Here is a 25551-nt window from a genome sequence, read left to right on the forward strand (position 1 = left end):
CCGCTAGAGAGGTTGAGGACGCCATTGGTCGCGCTAAACCATCCAAAGCAGTGGGCCCAGACGGCATAGCCATGCCGATGCTTAAAAACCTAGGGAAAGAGGGTTTCAAATATTTAGCGCATGTCTTCAACCTGTCTCTCTCCACCTTTGCCATACCCGAGAAATGGAAAATGGCCAAGGTGGTCCCGCTACTAAAGCCTGGGAAACCAGCTAACGTAGGTGAGTCATATCGTCCGATATCTCTCCTATCGCCAGTGGCAAAGACGCTTTAAGCCATTTTGCTCCCTTATTTCCAAGCACATTTGCAGCTAGCCCCTCATCAGCATGGCTTCAGAAAACTCCATAGCACTACCTCCGCGCTAAATGTCATTAGCACCCAGATAAATTGTGGTTTGAATCAATACCCCCACCATAGAACAGTACTCGTAGCGCTAGACCTATCAAAAGCCTTTGATACGGTCAACCATGACTCATTACTGCAAGACCTGGAAGGGTCTACCCCTCCCCCATGTCTTAAAAGGTGGACCGCAAATTATCTGGGTGGTCGACAGGCATCGGTGCAATTCAGAAACGAAACATCAAAACCAAGGAGAATTAAACAAGGGGTGCCACAGGGTGGTGTCCTATCCCCACTTTTGTTTAATTTCTACATATCGAAGCTACCTTCACCACCGGAAGGAGTCACAATCGTTTCCTACGCCGATGACTGCACAATAATGGCCACAGGCCCGGGCACAGAGATCGATGAGCTATGCAATAAAATAAACGGCTATCTCCCTGATCTCTCCAGTTTTTTCGCCTCGCGAAACCTGGCATTGTCACTGACTAAATCTTCCGCGACCTTATTTACAACATGGACGCCCCAAATGTCGACCATATTAAACATCCACGTCGATGGCACTACGCTACCGACTGTCCTACACCCCAAAATCTTGGGTGTGACGTTTGATCAGGATCTACATTTTGGTGCGCACGCAACCGCAATTGTTCCGAGAATTCAGAGCCGTAATAAAATCCTCAAATCCCTTGCTGGCAGTACCTGGGGAAAAGATAAAGAAACGCTCATGACCACATACAAAGCAATTAGCCAGCCGATTACGGGCTACGCGTCACCCATATGGTCGCCAAGCCTAAAAACTACCCACTGGACGAAACTACAGGCCTGCCAAAATACTGCTGTCAGAATCGCCACGGGCTGTCTTCTTATGTCCCCAGAACACCATCTGCATAATGAGGCGAGAATACTCCCCATCAGGGAGAGAAATGAGATGCTGACCAAACAGTTTCTGTTGAATACCCAGAAACCTGGGCATCCCAACAGACATCTGATTGACGAACCAGCACCGACTAGGGGCCTAAGGAGTCATCTCCGTAAGCATTTTGAGTAAATACGGCACCTGAGAACCCAGCCGTATGAAGCGAAAAAACACAAGCAGATCCTTGGTAAACTCCATAGACAGGCGTCGGACCTTTATGTCGGGAATTGCCCGGTGAATCCAGTACTCGCGGAAGAGGAACGCATACTCCCCAGGGAAACGCGTGTCACTCTTGCTCAACTTCGTTCTGGATACTGTAACAGGTTAAACTCTTACCTATCCAGAATCAACCCCGACATACAAAATGTATGCCCCGCTTGCAATGTGTCCCCACATGACACCAACCATCTCTTTAATTCTAATGTGGAACCAACGCCTCTAACACCCCTTTCCTTATGGTCCACCCCTGTTGAAACGGCAAGTTTCCTTGGACTCCCGTTAGAGGATATTGATGACAATTTGTGATCGGTCGCGGCTATTAGGTGGGGCGAGCATTGCTACAACAACAACAACTTAATGCATTCACAAAAACTGTTGCGTTATATATAGTCTACGAGACGAGGTAATAAGAATGAAATGATAATTTCAATTCTACCTGCTGTGTCTTGTGGTGGCTTAAAAAAAACAACACAAGCAATTTTACGATCTGCAATTGTGTCACCTTCATTTTTTAAAACGGTTTAATAAAAAACCCACACAACTATGTTTACGACATGCAAATGCATCACAGTGATGCCTTGGTTTTAAAAGGGTTGTAAAAACGCTAATTTCTAATCATTTTTTTTAATTTCTTTTCTATTACTAAGTTAAATTTATTTTTTCATTTACATATGTTCTGTAATTTCTAAAGAGAAAAATAAACTCCAAAAAGAAAAAACATAGGCATTTCGCTGATTTTTTCATGTAAAGTGCAAAACCGGCGATTTTTTGAAATGTTTGTATGGTGAACCCCCAGGTGGGTTCCAGGGGGTGTGCCACTGGCATCGGTGGGTCGGGCCTCCAAAGTTAGTGGGGGTCGGTCATACATTTGGACTCGATTGGAGCACTCTAAATGGGTCAAAGTGGGATTTTTCAAAATTTGCCCCTACCAAAAAGTTCGACCCAAATTGGGGGACATCAGAATTCGTTTTAGAGGTATGGTTCTTTCGGCAAAGTTTCTTATTTTGATCCCTAGAATATGATTTTCACAGAGCAATGGGCAATTTTTTTGCCTCCTCACAAATCGACCCGGCCTAATATATACATATATAAAATATACTTGTATAGTCGTACTACTTTGAAATGAATTCTTAACGTGAATTATTAAATAATATATAAGTAATTAAACTTTTAAAGTTTTTTAAAGAAACACATTAACCTTTTTATTAACAACTTTGAGTGTAGCGAAGAGAGACCAATGAGTATTCATGGTCCTTCGAGCCATCCTTGGCCCACCCTTAAATTTAAAACAAAAAAAGATTTATTAAATGGAATTTACGTTCATTGCAATTTAAATAAACTTTAAAACTAAACTAAACAAAGTGTGGGACAGTGGGTGCTCAAAAATACATTTACCTATATATACAAAAAAAAATATAAATATATAACAAATGAAAACTGAGTGAAGGAAGTGATCACGAAAAAAAACCTATTGGGAAAAAATCAGTCGAAAAAGTTTGAAAGTGTTGGTTAAGAAGTAAAAAACAAACAAAAAACAAAATACATACACATATACACTCGTATTTAAAAACAAACTAGTGCGAAGAAATTTGAAATGATAAAAAAAAAAAAAAACAAAAAAGAGAATTTTTTTGTTTGGAAAATTGTGGGCGCACTTATCAAACGTGCACAAACACTTATATGCATACATATATTCACAAAAATTTGCGAAAAATATTTTTGGTACACACCGTTTTCTAAAAAAAGGGCAAATTTTTGAAAAAAAAATTTTTTTTAATCATCTTTACCCAAGCAATCAAGCAGCAGCAACAAGAGCCAGCTAAGCAGAATCAACCAACAACAAGCAGACCAAGTAACAATACATATAAGGAGCAACATAATACAGGAATCGGTGAGTAAGCAGTTTTTTTTGTTTTTCATGAAAAATATAGAAAATAATAAAACTTTTTTCCATCCCATTACGACCGATTTTGAACCCCACCCCTTTAGAAATGGCTGAAAGCTTTTCTTCTTTTTCTAGCTTACGAAATACGTTTTTCAGAAGTTTTTAAAATTTTTCATCCAACTCAAAAAAAGTTATGAATTTTTAAAAAAACACCGTTTTTGTTTTCAAAATGCTATAACTTTTTCAAAAATTTACCGTTTGGGATCTTTTTTTTTTAAATTTGTTTTTAAATGTACTTTTCGGAAAAAATTCAAAAAAATTGTTAAAGTTTTTTTTGTAATTTTTCAGTTTTTCGAGATTTTTCGAATTTCGCCCTTTTTTTTCTCACAAAAAACTTCAATCAATTCTGCAATCATCCCCACTAATCCCGGAGTGGGCCGAGAATTTTTTTTTTTTATTTAATTGAAAAAAAAACTTTAAAATTTTTTTGTATTTTTTCCGAAAAGTGCATTTAAAAACATATTAAAAAAAAAATGATCCCAAACGGTCAATTTTTGAGAAAGTTATAGCATTTTGAAAAAAACACCGTTTTCCAACTCAAAATAAGTTTTAAATATTTTGAAAAAAACGGTGTTTTTTTTCAAAATGCTATAACTTTTTCAAAAATTTACCGTTTGGGATAATTTTTTTTTTTTTAAATATGTTTTTAAATGTACTTTTCGGAAAAAATACAAAAAAAATTTTAAAGTTTTTTTTTCAATTACAAAAAAAAAAGAAAATTCTCGGCCCACTCCCGGATTAGTGGGAATGATTGCAGAATTGATTGAAGTTTTTTATGAGAAAAAAAGGCGAAATTCGAAAAATCTCGAAAAACTGAAAAATTACAAAAAAAAACCTTTAAACATTTTTTTGAATTTTTTCCGAAAAGTAAATTTAAAAACAAATTAAAAAAAAAAAATTCCAAACGGTCAATTTTTGAAAAAGTTATAGCATTTTGAAAACAAAAACGGTGTTTTTTTTAAATTCATAACTTTTTTTGAGTTGGATGAAAAAATTTTAAAAACTTCTGAAAAAAGTCTTTCGTAAGCTAGAAAAAGAAGAAAAACATTCAGCCAATTCTAAAGTGGCCGGGTTCAAAATTGGTCGAAATGGGATGGAATACCCCATTTATATATTCACATATATATATATATGAATACTAGCTGACCCCGCCAAACTTCATTTTGCCCAAAATATATTGTTTTAATGATTTAATTTCGAGACTTCTAGTTTTGGTTAGAAATTTGTGATTGCTAATAACTTATGTTATAAATTTATTAAAATTATGATTTGAATTAAATTCACAACGCTAATACCTATATGACACTACTTTGTTTTCGTGTATTTTTTCTTGTATTTTATCTTCAATTTTTTGTCGCACTCCCTCCTAATACGGCTTCAGTACTGGTGTGAGTACTCTGTATTTGAAAAAAACTAACGAAATACAAAGAAAATACAATCTATTTCATTAAAAACTAACGAGCCAGTTTGTATTTCGATAGCTTTTTTTGACATTCTGCCGTTTTTATTTATTTTTTCTGACACATGAAAATTTTGTTTTTAGTTTGAAAATTTGGTGCATAAAAACACAATTAAAATCAACTTTCCTGTGAAAAAATTGAACCATTAGAGACCGAAGTAATTTTCGCGTGTTATTTGCATTGTTTTTATTGTTAAAAGTGTTAATGTAAAAACAAAATGTAAAACATAAACAAAAACATGTCAAGCTCACTAATTTTGGGGGAATAGTGGTCCGCTTTTTCATGATAGAAACTGTTTTTGTTTTTTAAAGTTCCGATAAAGTTTCGTCAGTTTTTTTAGCTTGGAATCCAAGCAAAAATAAAGTAGTGTCATATATGCTTAAGTATATTTGTTTCAGAAAATAAAATAAAATTAAATATTTGTGTTTGCTGGGTTGAGCACATATGGTCAAAAAATTAAAACACAGTTGTTGTTGTTTTCCCGACGCGTTTCGACGTTCTTTTTTCTCACGTCATCTTCTGGGGATTTCTTTAATGATTAATTATATTACAATTAAATTATAAATTGCACTTTATTTTAAACAACCATAAAGAGTTGGCACTTGCATTTTTTTGTTTACTAAGCTGTTGTAGCTACTCAGCTGTTATCCAGAGATGCAAATCGAAGTAAACAAAAAAATGCAAGTGTCAACTCTTTATGGTTGTTTAAAATAAAGTGCAATTTATAATTTAATTGTAATATAATTAATCATTAAAGAAATCCCCAGAAGATGACGTGAGAAAAAAGAACGTCGAAACGCGTCGGGAAAACAACAACAACTGTGTTTTAATTTTTTGACAATATGTGCTCAACCCAGCAAACACAAATATCAGAAATTGGTCCATATATAAATATAAAATTAAATATTGTATCATTGAATTCTATTCATCTTATTGCACCCTATAAAAAGGGCAGAGTAATTAGTGTCCTCAATTCAAAGCTGCACGATACACAACATTTTAGTTTTCTGATCTGGAGCGTAAATAAAAAGTGTTGATGGTTTCCCAACTCGGGAACACGCTACATATAGTTGGCCGTCTGAAAGGCATGGCATCTCTTAATTTATGCCACAGACTTGCAACAACTATGTTTTAATTTTTTGACCATATGTGCTCAACCCAGCAAACACAAATATCAGAAATTGGTCAATATATATAAATATAAAATTAAATATTGTATCATTGAATTCTATTCATCTTATTGCACCCTATAAAAAGGTCAGAGTAATTAGTGTCCTCAATTCAAAGCACGTAAAACCATACTCCAATGAAATATAACAACAAGCCTCGGATAAATACACTCTCTATTGATGACGACCATGGCAAACGTTTGAAGGACAATGAATTGAGGGCATGCACCTGGAACGTCCGCTCCCTGAATGGGATTGGTGCAGATGCCCGGCTGGTTGATGTCCTCGTCAAAGCAAAATCTGACATCACCGCCATCCAAGAAATGCGTTGGACGAAGCAAGGAAGAAAGAAGATCAAAAATTGTGACATATATTGGAGTGGCCATGCGAATAAGCGCAGTTTCGGCGTCGGATTCGTGGTGGGAGAGAGACTTTGTCGCCAAGTGCTGGCGTTCACGCCTGTGGACGAGCGTCTCGCCGCTATTCGAATAAAAGCAAAATTGTTTAATATATCATCCATCTGCGCCCATGCGCCGACAGAGGAGAAAGACGATGAGGTGAAAGACACTTTTTATGAACAATTAGAACGCACATACGAGCGCTGCCCCCGTCATGATATAAAAGTCGTGCTTGGCGACTTTAACGCCAGGGTGGGCAAAGAAGGTGTTTTTGGGCCTACAGTCGGAAAGTTCAGCCTACACAATGAAACTTCTCCTAACGGACTGAGGCTGATTGACTTTGCCGGTGCTCGAAACATGGTCATATCAAGCACGAGGTTCATGCATAAAAAGATACATCAAGCTACATGGCTGTCTCCTGATCGAAATACTCGCAATCAGATCGATCACGTTGTGATAGACGGACGGCATGCCTCCAGTGTTTTAGATGTGCGAACGATCCGAGGACCTAACATCGATTCGGACCATTATCTCGTTGCAGCCAAAATACGCACCCGCCTCAACGCGGCTAAAAACAAGGAACAAAAAACACAAGGAAAGCTAGGCGTCGAAAAGCTTCAATCACAACAGACTGCCAATGATTTCGCAACTCGACTCTCACACCTGCTCTCTGAGGGCACAACTCATCCTGAAGGAATACAGGAGCAGTGGGAGCATATCTCCAAAGCACTTCATACTGCCGCCGAGGAAAAAATTGGTTACCGGCGGCCACGAAAAAACAACTGGTATGATGAAGAATGCCGCGTTGCAACCGAAAGAAAAGACGCTGCCTACAGGGCTACGTTAAAAGCGAGCGCGACAAGAGGAGTGTGTGAACGCTATCGTGAGTTGAAAAAGGAAGCGAGACGCCTTTTCAGGAAGAAAAAAGCAGAAGCAGAAAGGCGTGAGTGCGAGGAGCTTGAGCTGCTAGCCACCAGGAATAACGCCCGAAAATTCTACCAAAAAATACGGCGACAAACGGAAGGTTTTAAAACCGGGGCAAACTCCTGTAGGAATGAAAACGGCGACCTTGTAACTGATGTCCAGAGAGTGCTTAGATTATGGAGGGAACACTTCTCTGCTCTCCTAAATGGAGGCAGCAATTCACCGCGCAGAGATGAAGAACCCGATCCCGCAATCGATGATGATGGAATATATGTCCCCCCTCCCGATTATGACGAAGTTAGAATAGCAATAGCCAGATTGAAAAACAACAAGGCCGTGGACGCTGATGGATTGCCTGCGGAGCTATCCAAGTTCGGCGGCGAGGAGTTGGTAAGGCGCATGCAGCAGCTTCTTAGCAAAATATGGGCGGACGAAAGCATGCCCGACGGTTGGAATCTAAGTGTTCTTTGCCCAGTCCACAAGAAGGGGGATACTGCAAAATGCACCAACTATCGTGGAATCAGCCTTCTTAATATCGCATATAAGGTCCTTTCAAGTGTATTGTGCGAAAGATTGAAGCCCACCGCGAACCGGCTGATTGGACCTTATCAGTGCGGCTTCAGACCTGGTAAATCTACCATCGACCAGATTTTCACAATGCGCCAAATCTTGGAAAAAACCCGTTAAAAGAGAATCGACACACATCACCTCTTCGTCGACTTTAAAGCCGCCTTCGACAGCACGAAAAGGAGCTGCCTATATGCCGCTATGTCTGAATTTGGTTTCCCCGCAAAACTTATACGGCTGTGCAAAATGACGTTGAGCAACACCATCAGCTCAGTCAGAATTGGGAAGGACCTCTCCGAGCCGTTCGAAACTAAACGAGGTTTCAGACAGGGTGACCCCCTATCGTGCGATTTCTTTAATTTGATGCTGGAGAAAATTATACTAGCTGCAGAACTTAACCGCACTGGAACAATATACTATAAAAGCGTGCAATTACTGGCATATGCTGATGACATTGATATCATCGGCCTAAACACCCGCGCTGTTAGTTCTGCTTACTCCAAGCTGGAAAAAGAAGCGGTAAAGATGGGTTTGATGGTGAATGAGGACAAAACGAAGTACCTGCTGTCATCGAGCAAAGAGTCAGCGCATATGCGCCTTGGCAACCACGCTACTGTTGGCAGCCATAATTTCGAAATAGTAAAAGACTTCGTTTATTTGGGAACCAGCATCAACACTAGCAACAACATCAGCACTGAAATCCAGCGAAGAATCAATCTTGCCAATAAATGCTACTTTGGACTAGGTAGGCAATTGAAAAGTAAAGTCCTCTCTCGGCGAACGAAAATCATACTCTACAAGTCACTTATCGTACCCGTCCTGCTATATGGGGCAGAAGCATGGACCATGACAACAGCAGATGAAGCGGCTTTGGGAGTGTTCGAGAGAAAAGTTCTTCGAAAGATTTATGGACCTCTACGCGTTGGCGATGGCGAGTACCGAAGAAGATTTAATGATGAGCTGTACGAGCTATACGCAGTCATCAACATAGTCCAGCGAATTAAAACGCAGCGGCTGCGCTGGCTAGGCCATGTTATGCGAATGAAAGATGATGCTCCGGCCAAGAAAGTGTTTCTATCGGAACCCGCCTATGGAAGCAGAGGTAGAGGGCGGCCCCCACTCCGTTGGAAGGACCAGGTGGAAAACGATTTAAACTCCCTTGGTGTGACCAATTGGCGCCGGTTGGCGGAGCGAAGGAGAGACTGGCGCGCCTTGTTGGACGGCCATAACCGTTTAGACGGTTAAGCGCCAATTAAGTAAGTAAGTAAGTAATTCAAAGCTGCACGATACACAACATTTTTAGTTTTCTGATCTGGAGCGTAAATAAAAAGTGTTGATGGTTTCCCAACTCGGGAACACGCTACATTTAGTTGGCCGTCTGAAAGGCATGGCATCTCTTAATTTATGCCACAGACTTGCAACGACTGTTCTTGCGACTCATTAATGGTCACCGCATATGCAAGTTTCAATGGAAACTGAATGCGCCTAAACTGAAACGACAAATAATTTGAAGTCAAGGGTATTTTCGGAAGCACGCATTCCTCTCCCTTGAACGGTCTTTTTAAAAGCTATGCCATTATCAAATTGCTCATAAGCTTGGTTACAATCAATCTTGTTCCATTACACAGTTTTGGTGCATGCAGATTACGAAGCATAATAACTACAGATCCAACTTTGAGACGCAAATGATGAGGGGGTATTCCAAGCAAATCTAAAGAATTTAAAGATTCTTTAGGATAATTTAATATATCCTCCTCATTATCAATTCGATTGATTGATTTGTAGGATTGTAATTCTCCCGGAATTCGGTTTTGGATCGTCCATTTTAACTCACTAACATAACTATTTTTGGCTGCTGAAATTGCGCGTTCACTCAACCAAGTTAGGTTAAGATAGTTTTCATCAAAGAGTGTAGATTAATAAGAGGGAGCATTGTAGAGTCGTTCATTCGCCAAAAAGTGGGACGGCTGCGACTCTGGATTAAAAAAGTCAAAAACCTGGCCATTGGCGCAATTTTAGTGATGTAAATTGCATGGCGCCAGCGCCAATGCCGGTGCCAGCTCAATGGTAACTCAATGACTCCAAGCGAATTTTTGACGCTACTCAGTAGTGAGTGCGTAGTACATTTCACTTGCGCTATTGAGTGAAACGTTTTTTGTTTGTCAGGCACGAGTTTGGTGTTATTGGCGCTACTGGCAATGATGACACGGAGCTGATGACGGTAGCGATGGTAGTTCAGCTTTTGAATCAGAGAAAGAATTGATGACCCATGTAAATTATTAGCTGTGTTTTTTTCACATCTATATACGTTTACGCTTAAGCTTTATATGGACTACTAAGCGACAAACTTTAAATACACCTCTGAAATTGCTACGCATAAACTTAGTACTACCAAATTTCAATACGCATTATTCTCAGATGTAAATGAAGTAGGTGTCTATGTTTCACCCTCTGCACTAATTCTATGTATTCTATGCGCGTCCACTATTTATCACAACTGATTGAGCTATATGTTATACACAGAAATACAACAGAGGGTTGTGTCTTCGCTTTCGGTACACCCTGTGCTGTAGCTAGTTGTTTAACCACTGCCGCTAGATGGGCTCCTAAGCATTATCTAAGCGAGGATAGGCGTTTTTTTCCACGCGCAAACGAAACGTATACGCGTGTAAAAAAACATGGCTATTATGGCTTTGGCTATTATCGGCTGTGACTTTGAACCAAATAAATCCTGCGTACATAACAACCGGAGTCATTTTTGAGTTTTATATTTTAGATTTAATGCACAATTAATATGGGCGTGTTTGAGCAGCCAACTAATAACAGTAGTCAAAGATTATCGAAAAGTAAAGATGTTGCAGGCGCAAACTTCGGTGGAAAGCAGCGGAGCTTTACAAAATTCTAGTAGGTCACTTTCACCACACCAAAGATTTTAACACAGTTTTTAACATAATTTAAGCGCACAAATACACTGATTGGAGTTTTAGAAAGTAAAAGTTAAAATTCTGAACACATTAGCTGAATAAAAAGTGTACAAATAATTGTTAAATAACAAATACAGACAGTGGTAGTTTAACAAATTCTGCTGTGGTAAGTGGTGAATGTGACCTACTAGAATTTTGTGAAGCTTGCTTCACACGATTTTTCGTCCCTGCAACATCTTACTTTTCGATATATTTGCAGTAGTATTGCTAAGGTGCTGCTTAGTTGATCGAATGTCGCTAATTTCCTAGCGATGATCAATAGATTTTCAACATTTCGTTCAACGAACGCGCTAAAATTTTGCTGAAGAACGTTATGCGCTGTTATAAAACGTAACACCGCTGCAGCTCGAACACATCCTATATCGAGCAAATAAGAAACAAATAGACAAATTAGCTTTTTTTACAAATCGCTTGGCTGAGATTTTCAATTGTTGATTTAACTTAAGCTGTTATGCCAATATTTTTCAGTCAGCTTATTTTCAAATAGGTTATTTTTCCAAAAGCAAAATAAATTACAGAGATATACAGCCTTAAAAAAATCAGGCGGACAGCATAGCAAAAGGTATGGTGAATTCCTCTTACAGCCGTCCTACAATTTCCACAAAGTTTCAGAACTCTACGATGCACCATCTTATGTTTAAAGAGTATTTGCTGCTAGTGATATAATGCCACCTACGAATACTATAGCATGAGCGGGCGACATCTGTAATCGAGAGTTGCTGCTATTCAACACTGTGCGTAATACGCGAGCATGGGATTCACCACGTGGAAAGAAATTTTTCTCATATAAAATAGCATGGTTAATCCCATACCCGCGAAGTAATCATTGTTTACTATATAGTTTGACAGCTTAAATTGAAGTATGTTGCGAAAAGAGTGGAAGGCACTCGAATTCAATGAAAGAAGGCACTCGAATGGAGTGGAATGAAGAACAGTAAGAAGAGCAGAGTTGCATTGGATTAATATACCTTCAATCATTGTATCAATATCAAAGATAAATTTAGAAAAAATAATTAAATACTTGAGTATAAGCAAACATTTTTTTTCAATTACTGCAATTAAGGTGTCTGTTGAAGCAGACTGGTTTATAAATTAATACCTGAAAATGAAATGTAAATAAAATGAAATGTAATTAAATAATGAAGTTAAATAGAAATAATTATGTACTTACCTAAATACTTAAAATAGAGTTACCTTATACTTACCTTATATTTTTCTATTACCTACCTTATACTTACCTTATAATTAATTTACACTTGCCTTATTTTCCCTTTTAATGATTTTAATTACTTACCAATTTACTTACCGTAACCTTTTAGCACCACCCTAATGTAAGTAAATGCATGATTACAGTCTGTAGTCAACTGTACCTATGTGCATGCGGTGTGTGTATACCTACTAACAAGCGCGGCTTGTCCACGCTCTCTTGTACATATACACACATACGTAGGCTCATAGGTACAGGCGAAGAACTTACCGCTTATTGGAATTGGAAGTTGACAAACTGTTGTTACGCTAGCCTTAAGGCTGGTTTTCATTATGTCAAAATCACTGACATCAAATACTGACTTAACTGTCACCATAGCGATTTGGTGTCAAATGTGTTTTCATTACATATAAAAAACTGGCATGAAGTCGATATAGCAGTGTGTGTTAAAGACTGTCATCAAATTCTGGTGCCAGTCGATTGACATTCAGTTTTCACCACTGATGTCAAACGTTAAATAAATATTTTTGACAGCCCATCAGCTGTTGCATTCTTTTGAACAAAAGACAAAAAATAAAAGTAGAAGTGCGAGAGTGAATTAAATTTTGTAAAAGTCGATCAAATAATTAATTTAAACAAAAAAATGCTGAAAAATAAACAAATGGCGATAGCTGCTGCGACTCTTTGTTTTGTGACAAGCCTAAGGGCATGTAGAAGAAAGCGGCACCAGCTAAGGAAGCGGAATCAGTGGTGGGTTAGGCCAGGGCTTCGGGATAGAGGAATATGTGGGTCCTATGCTACACTGCGTTCTAAGCTGTTCGTGCTAGATCCAAAAGGGTGTAAAAATTTTTTGAGGATGACTCTGGAGGACTTTGACTTTCTTGTGGAGCGCATAACCCCATACGTTTACAAATCTAATACGAAGTTCCGGGATGCCATCTCGGTCGGGGAGAAGTTGGCAGTAACTTTACGTTACTTGGCAACAGGAGATAGCTTTTCCAGCCTGATGACTGTTTTCCTGTTGGGAAAAACTACCATCTGTCATGCAATACGTGAGACATGTCGTGCTATTTATGAAGCTTTGAAAGACGATTTTTTGGAAGTGAGTATTCATGTGATTTCTTTAATCAGTCAGAAATCTACACATATATTAATGGTGGTTATATTTCGTCACAGCAGTCATGAAGAATGGACAGAAATTGCTCAACGTTTTGAACAGCGGTGGAATTTCCCTAATTGCTGTGGGGCACTTGATGGAAAGCATGTAGCTATTCAGGCACCTGCAAACTGCGGCTCTGAGTACTTCAATTATAAAAAATTCAACAGCATTGTTCTCATGGCTCTAGTGGACGCCGACCACAAATTTTTGTTTGTAGAAGTTGGAGCATATGGCCGTGAATCTGATGGTGGTGTATTTGGAAGGTAATTCTGCTACAAAATCTTGGAATTTAGTGTAAATAATCATTAACTCTTATTCCAAAATACACAGATGTCCACTTTCTACTGAACTTCTCGTGAACAAGTTATGTCGCACAAAATTTTCAACTATAGGCTATCTCGAGCCAGAAATGTAGTTGAAAATGTGTTCGGAATATGTGCATCGCGGTACCGACTTCTGAGAAGGCCAATGGACGTGAAACCAGTATACGCGAAAGCTATTGTTCTGGCCATTTGCGCCCTACACAATTTTCTTTTAAGCCGAATGGAGCTTGGAGAAAGCGGAATGCTCCCATCAATTCGGCCAAGCAGTACTTTAGGTAGGCCAGCAAGCAATGCAGTAAATGTGCGTGAACAATTTATGGAGTACTTCATGACACCTTATGGTGAAGTTGCCTGGCAATACAACAGAACAATACTACATGACTCATTTTGGTAGTTTAGAAGCAAGTGTGCAATAGACCGGGTTGTTCCTTAAAATATCCTTTTTGTTCGTCAAATTAAAGTGCTTTGAAATGCATGGCAATGTTATTTTTGAATTATTTGACAAAGTTTTTAAACAAAGAAGTTCCAATATTTTTTTTTTGGTGAATATTTTTATACCTCTGTTTGATGAAAGAAAAATAATATTTTAAGGGCCTACAACTCGGTAGCTGACACAACTATGTGAAAACGACTTCCGAGCTCCAAAGGACATTAGAAGAAATTGGGGAGATTAATACGCGTCGATTGACACCTCTCTCGATATTTTTGGTAGCGTATTAGCAGTCGACCCCTCAACTAGACTATTACCGAAATTGGCTCTCAAGGTAAACATTTTGCCATATCAACCGAATGTCAAATAAAAAAGTTACACTAAAAAAACTATTTGTTTTTGTAAGGATAAAAAAAAACTAATAAATTTTCCGAAACCCTCTCAACACGAGCTTCGAGTTTATTTATTATGTTAACTAATTTTTTATGAAAATATGCTTCATGACCCAATACAGACACTGTGATTTTTTTTTAATGTGGCGGTTCTGAGAGCAGAATTTTGGCAGGCATGTAGCTTCTTCCAGTGGGTAATTTTTAGGCTTGGCGATCGTATAGGGGACGCCTAGCATGCAATCGGCTGGCCAATTGCTTTGTATGTGGTAATGAGCGTTTCTTTGTCTTTTCCCCAAGTACTGCCAGCAAGGGATTTGAGGATTTTATTACGGCTCTGGATTTTCGGCACAATTACGGCTGCGTGCTCACCAAAATGTAGGACAGTCGGTAGCGTAGTGCCATCGACGTTGATGTTCGAAATGGTCGACATTTGGGATATCCATGTTGTAAATAAGGTCGCGGAGGATTTAGTCGGTGATAATGCCAGATTTCGCGAGGCGAAAAAACTGGAGAGATCAGGGAGGTAGTCGTTTATTCTATTGCAAAGCTCATCGATCTGTGGGCCTGGGCCCGTGGCCATTATTGTGCAGTCATCGGCGTATAGGACATCACCCTGTGGCATCCCTTGTTTAATTCTTCTTGGTTTTGATGTTTGATTTCTAAATTGAACCGATGCCTGCCGACCACCCAGATAATTTGCGGTCCACCTTTTAAGACATGGAGGAAGGGTAGACCCTTCCAGGTCTTCCAGTAACGTGCCCTATCAAAAGCTTTTGATAGATCTAGCGCAACGAGTACTGTTCTATGATGGGGGTTTTGATTTAAACCGCAATTTGTCTGAATGCTGATGGCATTTAGCGCGGTGGTGGTGCTATGGAGTTTCATGAAGCCATGCTGATGACAGGCTAGCTGCAAATTTGCTTTGAAGTAGGGGAGTAAAATGGCTTCAATCGTCTTGGCTACTGGCGATAGCAGAGATATCGGGCGATATGACTATCCTAAGTTAGCTGGTTTTTCAGGCCTTAGTAGCGGGACAACCGTCGCCATTTTCCATTTTTCGGGAATTAGAAAGGTGGAAAGAGACAGGTTGAAGACATGTGCTAAATATTTGAAACCCTATTTCCCTAGGCTTTTAAGCATCGGCGTGGCTATGCCGTCTGGGCCCACTGCTTTAGATGGTTTAGCATGACCGATGGCATCCTCAACCACTTTGGCGGTGATGGTACTTGGGGACGTGCTGTATTTATGTTTATGTGCACGTCTGTTGGCCTGCCGTCTGACTTTGTCAACCGTAGAATGCAATATGTATTGTCGGCAAAAAGCGTTCGCGCATTTTTTCGCATCCGACAGCATTTTATTGCCAAAGGCGATGGAAATTTTGTCGTTGTGCTTGGACGGATTCGATAGGGACTTTACGGTGGACCAAAGATTACCCACACCCGCAGAGAGGTTACAGCTTCTTAGGTGCTCCTCCCATTTCGCCCGCTTGTGTTCGTCCACAAGCAATCTGATGCGTTGGTTTATATCCGTTATTTGGGGGTCGCCTGGGTCAAGCTGTCTTATAAGGTCACGTTCTCTCGCTAAGTTTGCGGCCTCCGCCGGGAAGTGGGGCCGGATTTCGGGAATTCTCCCGGCGGGAATGAAACGTGCCGAGGCGGATACAATGACCTTAGGGAAGGCACGCTCCCCTTGGCGGGCATCAGTCGGAATAGGGAGGGCAGCAAAGCGGTTGTCTGTAAAAGATTTGTATTCTTCCCACTTTCCTTTTTTGAAGTCTATGAAAGTGCGTTTTTCTGCGACGATGAAGTCGGCGGAACGCTGGAGCGAAATAAGTATAGGCAGGTGGTCGGCTGCAAATGTTACCATCGGCTGCCCGTTTACGCAGTTTGCGAGTTCTTCGCTCACGATTGAAATATTCGGCGAACTGTGACAGCTTCCTACCATACGTGTGGGGGCGTCTCCGTTTATTGTGCAGAACGTCGTTTCTTCTATTTGATCCGCCAACATCTCACCCCTACTGTCCGCCCGCAAGTTTGAGTGCTATAGATCGTGATGGGCATTGAAATCGCCTAAGATAATGCGATTGTTGCCAGTGAGTACGGCGCTGATATCAGTGTGGTATCCACTGGGGCAACAGGTGACAGGGGGGATGTAGATGTTGATGATTTCTAATTTTGCATCGCCTGACCGGACAGATAGGCCTTGACGTTCTAAGACATTGTCCCTGCGGTCGATGCCAGGATCAAATATATGATATTGCACAGAGTGGTGTATGATAAACGCGAGGCCGCCTCCATTTCCGCTCATGCGATCTTTTCTGTGGACATTATACCCAGAACAGGTTTGCAGTGCAGATCTTGCTGTGAGTTTAGTCTCTTGAATCTCAGCAATGCGGATGTTGTGCCACTTCATGAAATCGACTATCTCCGTGATCTTCCCAGTTAATCCATTACAGTTTAACTGCAGAATTCTGAAGTGCATAGGGGGAGACGTCGCCACTCTGGGAGTAAGTGACGGGTGAATACGCCTGGGTTGAGGAAAGCCAGGACGCAACTGCTGTTGTGGCCCTGGGACTGGGCGTCCTTGGGCAAGCATTGGGGTTCCCGGTAGATTGGGGTTTGCGACCTGGCAACATGGCGCAATGAAACCCGTCGGGGGGTTGCCGTCGCGGAGACCAGAACATCTAGGAAATTGGCACCGTCCATGGCAGGAGCTGCATTGGGCGGATGTCGCAAACGTATATATTCTATGCTGGCAAACGGTGCAAAGGGAGGCAGGGACTAAGAGTCTGTTTCCCTGACCTACACAATTGCTGCCGGAAAAGAGGGGGAAGAAGACGGGGGCAGGGGCTCGGCATTGCTTCCGACTCTACTACGGAGATTGTATGTATGAGACAAAATATTTCACTAAACCTCCAATACCGTCACAAGAGCTTTTGCCATGTCGTGTTACAAAATCACTTTAATTCTGAAAAATAACAACAAATGATTGTTTTCAATAATAAATATGATATTTTAATTAATTTTAAGCATTTGGAATTGATCGCCTTGTATGCTGATATGTAATGCATTAATATATGGGAAAAAAGATTAATATTCAAAAATTCATATTTCGAAAACAACGAGCTTTGGCCAATGGATATTTACCCAAGTTGAAATATAAACTGCTCACTCGATACAGAAAAAGTTTAAACAAAAAAAAAGAACCCTTTTTGAGAAATTAATTTTTGAAAAAAAAGTCATACATTTTTACTAAATACTAAAATTTTTTTTTTAACTATATGCAATTGCTTATAAATTTATATAAAAGTAAAAGTAATAACGAAAATTTCAAAGAAAAAATCATCAGAATCGGTCAATTTTTCACTAAGTTATTGACAGTTGAAAAATAGGATAGAAATTATTTGTAATTATATTTTTTGGGAAAACGCAAACAATGTTTTATTTTTTCATAAAGCTCCATTATAAAAATAAGATTCAAAGATAGCTATGACCGTCATTTTTGAACTTTGGAGTATTCTAATCTATGAGTATAATCGCACCAGCAGGCTGTTTCGAGGTATCATAAAATCTCAAAAAATTTAAATTTTGGATTACATCAATTTTCTATGAAACGAGCGATATTTACAAATAAAAAGTGGCTTGCGTACTAACATTTTTTTAAAATTCAGTCTTTGCTTGTCATTAACATCAATAAAGGTGTTAGTATATTATACATTTTTTTTTAAATAACATTTTGTGCTGTTTAAGTCTTTGCTTTGTACATTTACGCTATTCACAGGGGTGGTAAATAGGTATGTATATATTAAGATAAATAAGATACATTTCATTTGGATTGAAATAAATAAAAATAAAAACACACATTTCATTTGGATCGCTGTTAATACACCTTTAGCAGAACAACTCTGCGTATATTGTATATTTTACAAATTTCCTACTTAAATTTCCTTAAAAAATCGCCAAATTTGCATCACAATTTTCAAAATTTGCATAACAATTTTCAGAATTTTTTCGAATATGAAGTTTTGTAGCCCATTCAATTATTGTATAATAATGTGTAACTTACAAGCAGATCCCTAATTTTTGACAATTTTTTTTCGATCTTAAGTTTTTTTACCCAAAGACGTCAGAAAAAAATTGCCAAAACCAAGGAAACATTCAATCTCTTTGGAAGTTACACATTATTGTATTAGAATTGAATGGGTTGCAAACTGCATACTCGAAAAAATTCTGAAAAATGTTACATATGTAAATTTTGAAAAAATAAATTTAGTTGCATCTAAGTAGACTTTTGTGGAACACTTTATACAGTGAACCGAAGTAAACTGGGAGAATACTTAAAATGGTTTCATTCGTAACATATGTACCTACATTTTTGTATATTTTCATTTAAAATATAGTGAAATTTTTTTTCGTCGAGGGTGTTAAGCAATTTCTTTCATACAACACAAAAAAAATAAAGTTTTTACGAAAATTATTAAATACACATAAATTACTATGTTAATATTTTCCATTTTGTCTCAGTCTATCGCATAGTTATTCTGGCTAGTGAATGTATACATATGTAAATCTGAAAATACATAAATTATTGTAAAAATTACGACGGCATCATTCTTTGCTAAAAAAAAGAAAAAGAGAAATTAACATTTTATCAATATTATTGCTTTTGCTCTTACCGTGCAAATTTGTTCTGGTATTTTAATACCAGCTCATACAACTCAGCCTTGAATTCCTTTCCCAGTTGAGGGAGTTCAGTTGACTATTCACGGCCATTTGATGCCATAAAATTGCCCAGGTCATCCCAAGCATCAGCTTTTGCGGCCGTTGACATTGTCTCCAATGCTCGTTCCATCACCTCGGAGAAACCATCGTCATCTTTTTTAGCGCGACGTCGTGACACTGATCCTCGGGATGTTGACGGTGTTGACATCGAGTCATCGCAGTCCTCAGAACCGTCTGTGTCACCCTGGGAAGCAGGTGAACTCTGCTGCGATGGACATTTCTATAAATCAATAGGTACATGTTAAATAACCGCTAATTATTAAAAAAAAATGCGCCTGAGTGGAAGATTACCCTATTTCAAAAAAAATTTCAAAATCACCCTATCTCATAATTTGTTTGAACAACGGTTAAAAATAGCTTTTTCGCAGTATATATTCAGGGTATTCGTTTCATTTCTTATATATGCCTCGAAAAGCTTGTATAATGTAATGTAAACTTGTATGAAAAATTAGATATACATATACGAGTTTTACAACACACAACAACAAGCACTGGCAACATAAGTTAGTTCTGCTATTTATGGGGTGGCTATGGGAGCTAGGAGGTACCCTGTTAATGCAAAAGTAAAAGTGAGCATATTTTTCCATACGCAGTACCATGCCTATCTAAAACAACGAAAATTCGAGTTAGACCACTTGTGCTTTACGACGAATATAAGCGTATAAACGAATCCCCTGATTATTTTATTTCTTTTGTTAAAGAGCTAAATGTTATTCGCAAGAAAACGATCAAGAAATTCTTGAGCGTTTTTTGGCAAACAGCACTGACCCCTTAAATCATGTCGATCGTTATGAAAAAGATATATGTATACATTTACATACATATATAAGTCTCTGTATGTTTATAAATACATACCGGGTGGCTGATGAAAGCCGCTACCAAAAAAATTAAATAACTTTTTTTCTATTTAATGAATCTGGTTAATTTTTTTTTTATTTTGCAGATTGACTTTTACATTTAACAAAAATGGATAACTGGGACACTGAAACAAGAATTTGGATTGTCCGTTGCTATCACGCACTGGAGTCCGTAGTTTCGGTTCAAAGAGAGTATAGGCGCACGTTTGGCGGCAATCCTCCGAGCAGATGGACCATAATGAGACTTGTAAACAATTTTGCCGAGCATGGGGCAGTCAACAGAAGACCTTACCATCGAAACCCTTCAGTTCGAACGGAGGAAACAATCGCTGCTGTAGCTGCTGCCATACAAAACAATCCACGTGTTTCGACAAGAAGTTTATCTGCTCAAATGGGTGTAAGCAGACAGTCATTACAGTCAATTATGCACAAAGATTTGGACTTATTCCCATATAAAATTCAAATGGCCAACAAACTGAATGCTGCTTTTTGGTAAGATGCCGCATATGCATCAACGAGCAGGGGGGGCATTTAAAGTCCATTATGTTTAAAAGTAATTAAGCTATATTTAATAAAATTGAATGAGCTTTAACATAAATAAAAGAAAAATGAATTCCATACACTGAAAAAAAAAAAATTATTTGAGTTTCTTAATGTAGCAAAATTCATCAGCCACTTGGAAGATTGGACGTTGTGTTGGCCTCAATTTGCAGCGACGGCTCCAGGAACTTGAGTGAGTTGTATAGCGGATTTACTGCATATGCTCGTACCGCACCTTGTCCACTTTTGCTCTTATCTTTTTTGTTAAAGGCCGCCTATTAAAATGTTAGATTTAGCAATTACATATATATTTATAAAGAAAAAAAAAAGAACTCACGCGGAAAGAGCAGCGCAGGCTGTTCCATTTGGCAGATACCTCAGATCGCGACATCTGTAAGATATCTGCCACTTCTTGCCATTGAGCCTCCCTCAAATTCCTGTCCCTGTATTGAGGCGACAGAAAATTACAGGTACCGTCCCTTACCTCTACTTCTTGGACCAGCCACTCAGTTTGCTCCGCTGTCCATTTCTCTGTTAGTTTACGCACACGCTTCTTTTTTTCCGTGGTTCCGACTGGGTGAAGGAAAGTTATACAATTGGAAGTTAACCCGTCCATATCGCTGGGTGGGTGAAGGAAAGTTGTACAATTTTAAGCTAACCCGTCCATATTGCTCTCCATTTTAACTATAAACTCTAAACTAAAATTCAACAAATTAATATAAGTATAAACATTTTCTACAAATTTTATAAAATTTACCTTTGTTGTGAAATCATCTGTGCACTAATTACAGATTTGCCAGCATGTTGGAAAATCTGTTTTGTGTGTCAAACGTTGCCAACTGCGCTGGCAAACTGAAACTTGGTCGTTTTCACTTGGATGCAATTTTGTTTGACAGTGAGCTGTCAAACCTGACTGCAAACGCAACTGACACTATTTGGCAGCCCGTTTTCATTATTTTGGCAACATTTGACAACATATATGCCATAATGAAAACGAGACTTTAAGATACATAGAAACATATGCCACCGGCAACCGTACTTGTTCTTGCGTTACACCATTATCGACAAAATGTATCTCGACCAGGTATCTGCGCGTGTTGCACAACATTAGTGGAAGGAGGCCTACATGTACAGATATGAATGTGTGCATGCGCAAAAACGAAATGCAACTGCACATGCGTGGGTGTGAATTGAGTGAAAGTGATAGGAAATTCCGTTTAGATACGAATCGGGGTATGCGCACGATCGAGCTGAAGCTCAGAAAATCATTGCAAAAGTTGGATTTAAAGTGCGTGGGCGTGCCGCGGAAAAGCTAAAGTAAAGTATAGTGCCGGTCAAGTGGAAAAAAAAACCTAATTTTTTTAATAAAACAAAAAAAAAAATCCCGTAATTTTCGCAAAACGGTTTCAATTCCGTTTAAGCTGCACAATTGTAAAGTATGTTGGTTGGCTTGTAACGAAAAGGAAATTTCGTTGGACACCCTGTCACCGGTAAGTACTAAGGTACAGTTTATTTAATTAAATTCCGTTTTGTGTCTTGTGCTGAAATTTAAATTGTTGAGTATTTCATTCTTTTTCCGAAAAGAAAAAAAAAAAAGATTCACGTTTGAAACTAAAACTTAGTAAAATTTAAATGCATAGCATTTTTCCAATTTTTAGTTACCTCTTTTTGTACTCGTAAACTGAGTGAAGGTTCCCTTTTCCATAAATGAAAAATCGAGTAAATAGCCTGGCCAAATGACGCAAAAGAATTTTTTTTGCAGATAGTTGAACTTTAGCAATATTATTTTTCGCCACGGTAAAATTATATAAATTATTCCCTCAGTTGACAAAAATTAAAATTGAGCTAATTTTTCTTCAACTTAAACCTAATCTAAAGATTTTTTTGCATTAAACATCAGTGGAAGATAAAAAAATCTCTTTAAAATGCAGGCTAAAATTTAATAAAAAAATTAAATGAATAGAAAAATAAATAGGTAAAAAAAAAAAAATTTAATTTCTGGAAGTTAGAAATTAGTTAAAATAAAATTTGTGTAGAATGAAAAAAAAAATTAAATAAACCCAAAAAAAATTGAAAAGAAAACATTTTCTTTAATAATTTGGGAAAAATTTAAACAACGTGACATCAGGACGGACAAGGCGACAGCTGTTTCGATTATACCTTGTAAATCTCTTCAAAGCCTTTTCTCCCGGGAGTGGGAGTCGAACTCGCACTCCTACGATAGTTGAAATGGTAGGACGATAATAGAAAAACATACGAAAATGCCAAAGAAACTATTTACGGAAGTATTAAAATTCTGTATAGAAGAAAACAGATATTTTAAGTTTAAAGAGACAATATACACACAACTGAAAGGATTACCGATGGGATCGCCGACTTCACCAGTAATTGCAGATATCGTAATGGAGGAATTATTGGAAAATACAACTGCAAAATTGACTAGAACACCAAGATGCCTTACCAAATATGTGGACGATCTATTCGCTATTATAAATGAAAATGACGTAAAAAGTACACTTGATGCATTAAATTCATTTGACAAAAATATAAAATTCACAACAGAACTCGAAGACGACGGAAAATTACCTTATCTCGACACAATTATTATTCGACGAGGAAACCAATGAAAGCTCAAGTGGTATAAGAAATCAACATCTACCGGACGAATCATCAATTTTTATTCAAAACATCCAAAAAAGATGATAATGAATACAGCAATGGGCTGTATACAACGTATGTTACAAATATCAGACGACACTTACCACCAGGAAATAAAAGAAGAAATTAAATTAATATTAACAAGGAATGACCTTCCTGACAATGTTATCAAAACCTTAATAAAAAGAAGTTTATCACAGACGAGTCAACGTGAATCCGAAAAAACAAAAATATTCAAATCGCTAGCATATGTACCAAAATTGTCAGAGCGTCTAGCAAAATCCGATTGCTATAATAGAGAAAAAGTGAAGATAGCTCACAAACCAATAAACACATTGAAAAATATTTTTAACAAAACGAAATCCGAAATTCCTAAAACAGAAAAAAGTAATATTGTCTATAAAATCCCTTGTAATGGAAACAAAACAGAATCATGCAATAACATATATGTGGGAACAACGAAAGCAAAATTAAAATCTCGACTAGCGCAACATAAATCCCATTTTAAATATTGTCATGAAACTATTAACCAAAAAACAGCATTAATGACACACTGTGCAACGAAGAACCATTTTCCAGACTTTGATAAAACGATGATACTCCAACAAGAAACCAATTATAACAAAAGATTTACACTGGAAATGCTGCATATAATTAACACACCGACCAGCATAAGAATGAACTACAAGACGGACATCGATAATTGCGCAAGCTCCTACAGACATTTGATAACAAACAGACGGACAGTACAAAACTCCGCGTTAACCAGTGAAGACGCGTAAAATAATGTATGTAAATAATGGTGTTTATGAATGTTTGTTTTGATGTCTATTTTTATTTTGTTTATGTTTCTTTATATTGTTATAGTTAATCCTGAAGACGGTTACAGTAGGTAACCGAAATATATTGAAGGAAAAAACTCAACAATTTTTGAAAAATTTCATTTACAAAATTGGACCTCAAGCCGGCAAGAAAATTATTTATTTAAAAAAGAAAGGTCGCTAAAAACTTATAATGAAAATTCTTTTTGTTTTAATTTTTTTTTGGGCTGAAATTTCATTCGATTGAAAACTTACGTTACATAAACATTTTTTTTATTTTTTATTTTTTTTTTATTATTATTACTATTTTTTATTTTAATGTTATTACATCGACAGTAATTTCTTTTGCGAAGTTAGATTGCTGTTGTGGAGTTCGAATAACGAATCGCAATTCACATTGTTAGTTTTATCGTGAAACTTTCAATTTCTGGCAAAAAAAAAACTTTTGTGTTTTGAATGCAAAATACGTTTCGTTTTTTTATATCAATTTAAGATTTGGAGTTTAAAATATTTATTTTTAAAATTCAATTTTTAAAATTTTTGTATTTTTTATAGTTTTTTTTACTTCACCTTATTTCTTTAAATACATTTTTTTTTTTACTTTTCTAATGTTTGATTTTTTATTCGTGGTATTTATTTTCAACGGGGTATATCCCGTTAATATTACCATTTATATCCAATTACTTGAATTACCTCTTTGGCCGTTTTAATTTAAGTTCGGTTGTATTTTATTTGGTTTAGGGTTTTAAATAGGATTTCGATAATCCATTGAAACTGAATTGTATTCCATTTTTAAGCTTTGCAATTTTTATTTAATCTTTTTTGAAATTAGTTTTGTGCTTAAAAATTATTAAATATTTTGTTTTTTAAATATAAAAACTCTATTACCACTTAAATTAAGCTTTACACTTTTTTTAATCAATGTTCAATTTTGAATTTTTGAATTTAAATCTAGGAGTTAATTTCCCTTAAGTAATTTGAATTTCATTATCCAAATTGCTTTGTTTTTTTTTTACTTTTAGTTTTAATCTAATTTCGAAAAGTTAACATTTCGTTTTTACCCTTGAATCGAAATTTTGAATTATTTTGTTTTAGTTTAATTCTAAAGTTTTTTTTTAATCGAAATTTTACTCTTGAATTTATACCTTTTTATTAATATTTAAATTTAATTCCTATAATTAATTTTTTTTTAATTTTTTTTTTCATTTTTATTATTTCTTCCTTGTCATCCCACTTGAATTATTTGAATTTTTTTTGGGAACTTCTGTTTATTTTAAGTTACACTTGCTATCAAATCTTTACTTTGAATTTTGAGAAAACCCCAAAAATTTTTAGTTTTCGTTCAATTGCTTTAGTTCTTTTTTAAGCACTTGATTCAATTTCCCTTGTTTTTGCATTTTTGTTTTGAATTGCTATTTAATTTCGTAATTTTCTTTTATTAGTTTAGTAAAATTTTTATGA

General features: G+C 37.3%; 2 protein-coding genes across 2 annotated transcripts in view; both read left to right on the plus strand.

Moving 5' to 3' along the window:
• The window catches only part of Dhc93AB (Dynein heavy chain at 93AB), a 2991564-nt gene that overhangs the window by 362196 nt on the left and 2603817 nt on the right, over positions 1–25551 (plus strand). The window lies entirely within an intron of this gene.
• Positions 12773–13555, plus strand: LOC137236811 (uncharacterized). The gene is made up of 2 exons (XM_067759822.1): positions 12773–13237; positions 13304–13555. The coding sequence occupies exons 1-2, from the start codon at positions 12773–12775 to the stop codon at positions 13553–13555; spliced, it is 717 nt and encodes a 238-aa protein (XP_067615923.1).

Source organism: Eurosta solidaginis, chromosome 1, assembly GCF_040869045.1.
Source record: "Eurosta solidaginis isolate ZX-2024a chromosome 1, ASM4086904v1, whole genome shotgun sequence".
Classification (NCBI taxonomy): Eukaryota; Metazoa; Arthropoda; class Insecta; order Diptera; family Tephritidae; genus Eurosta; species Eurosta solidaginis.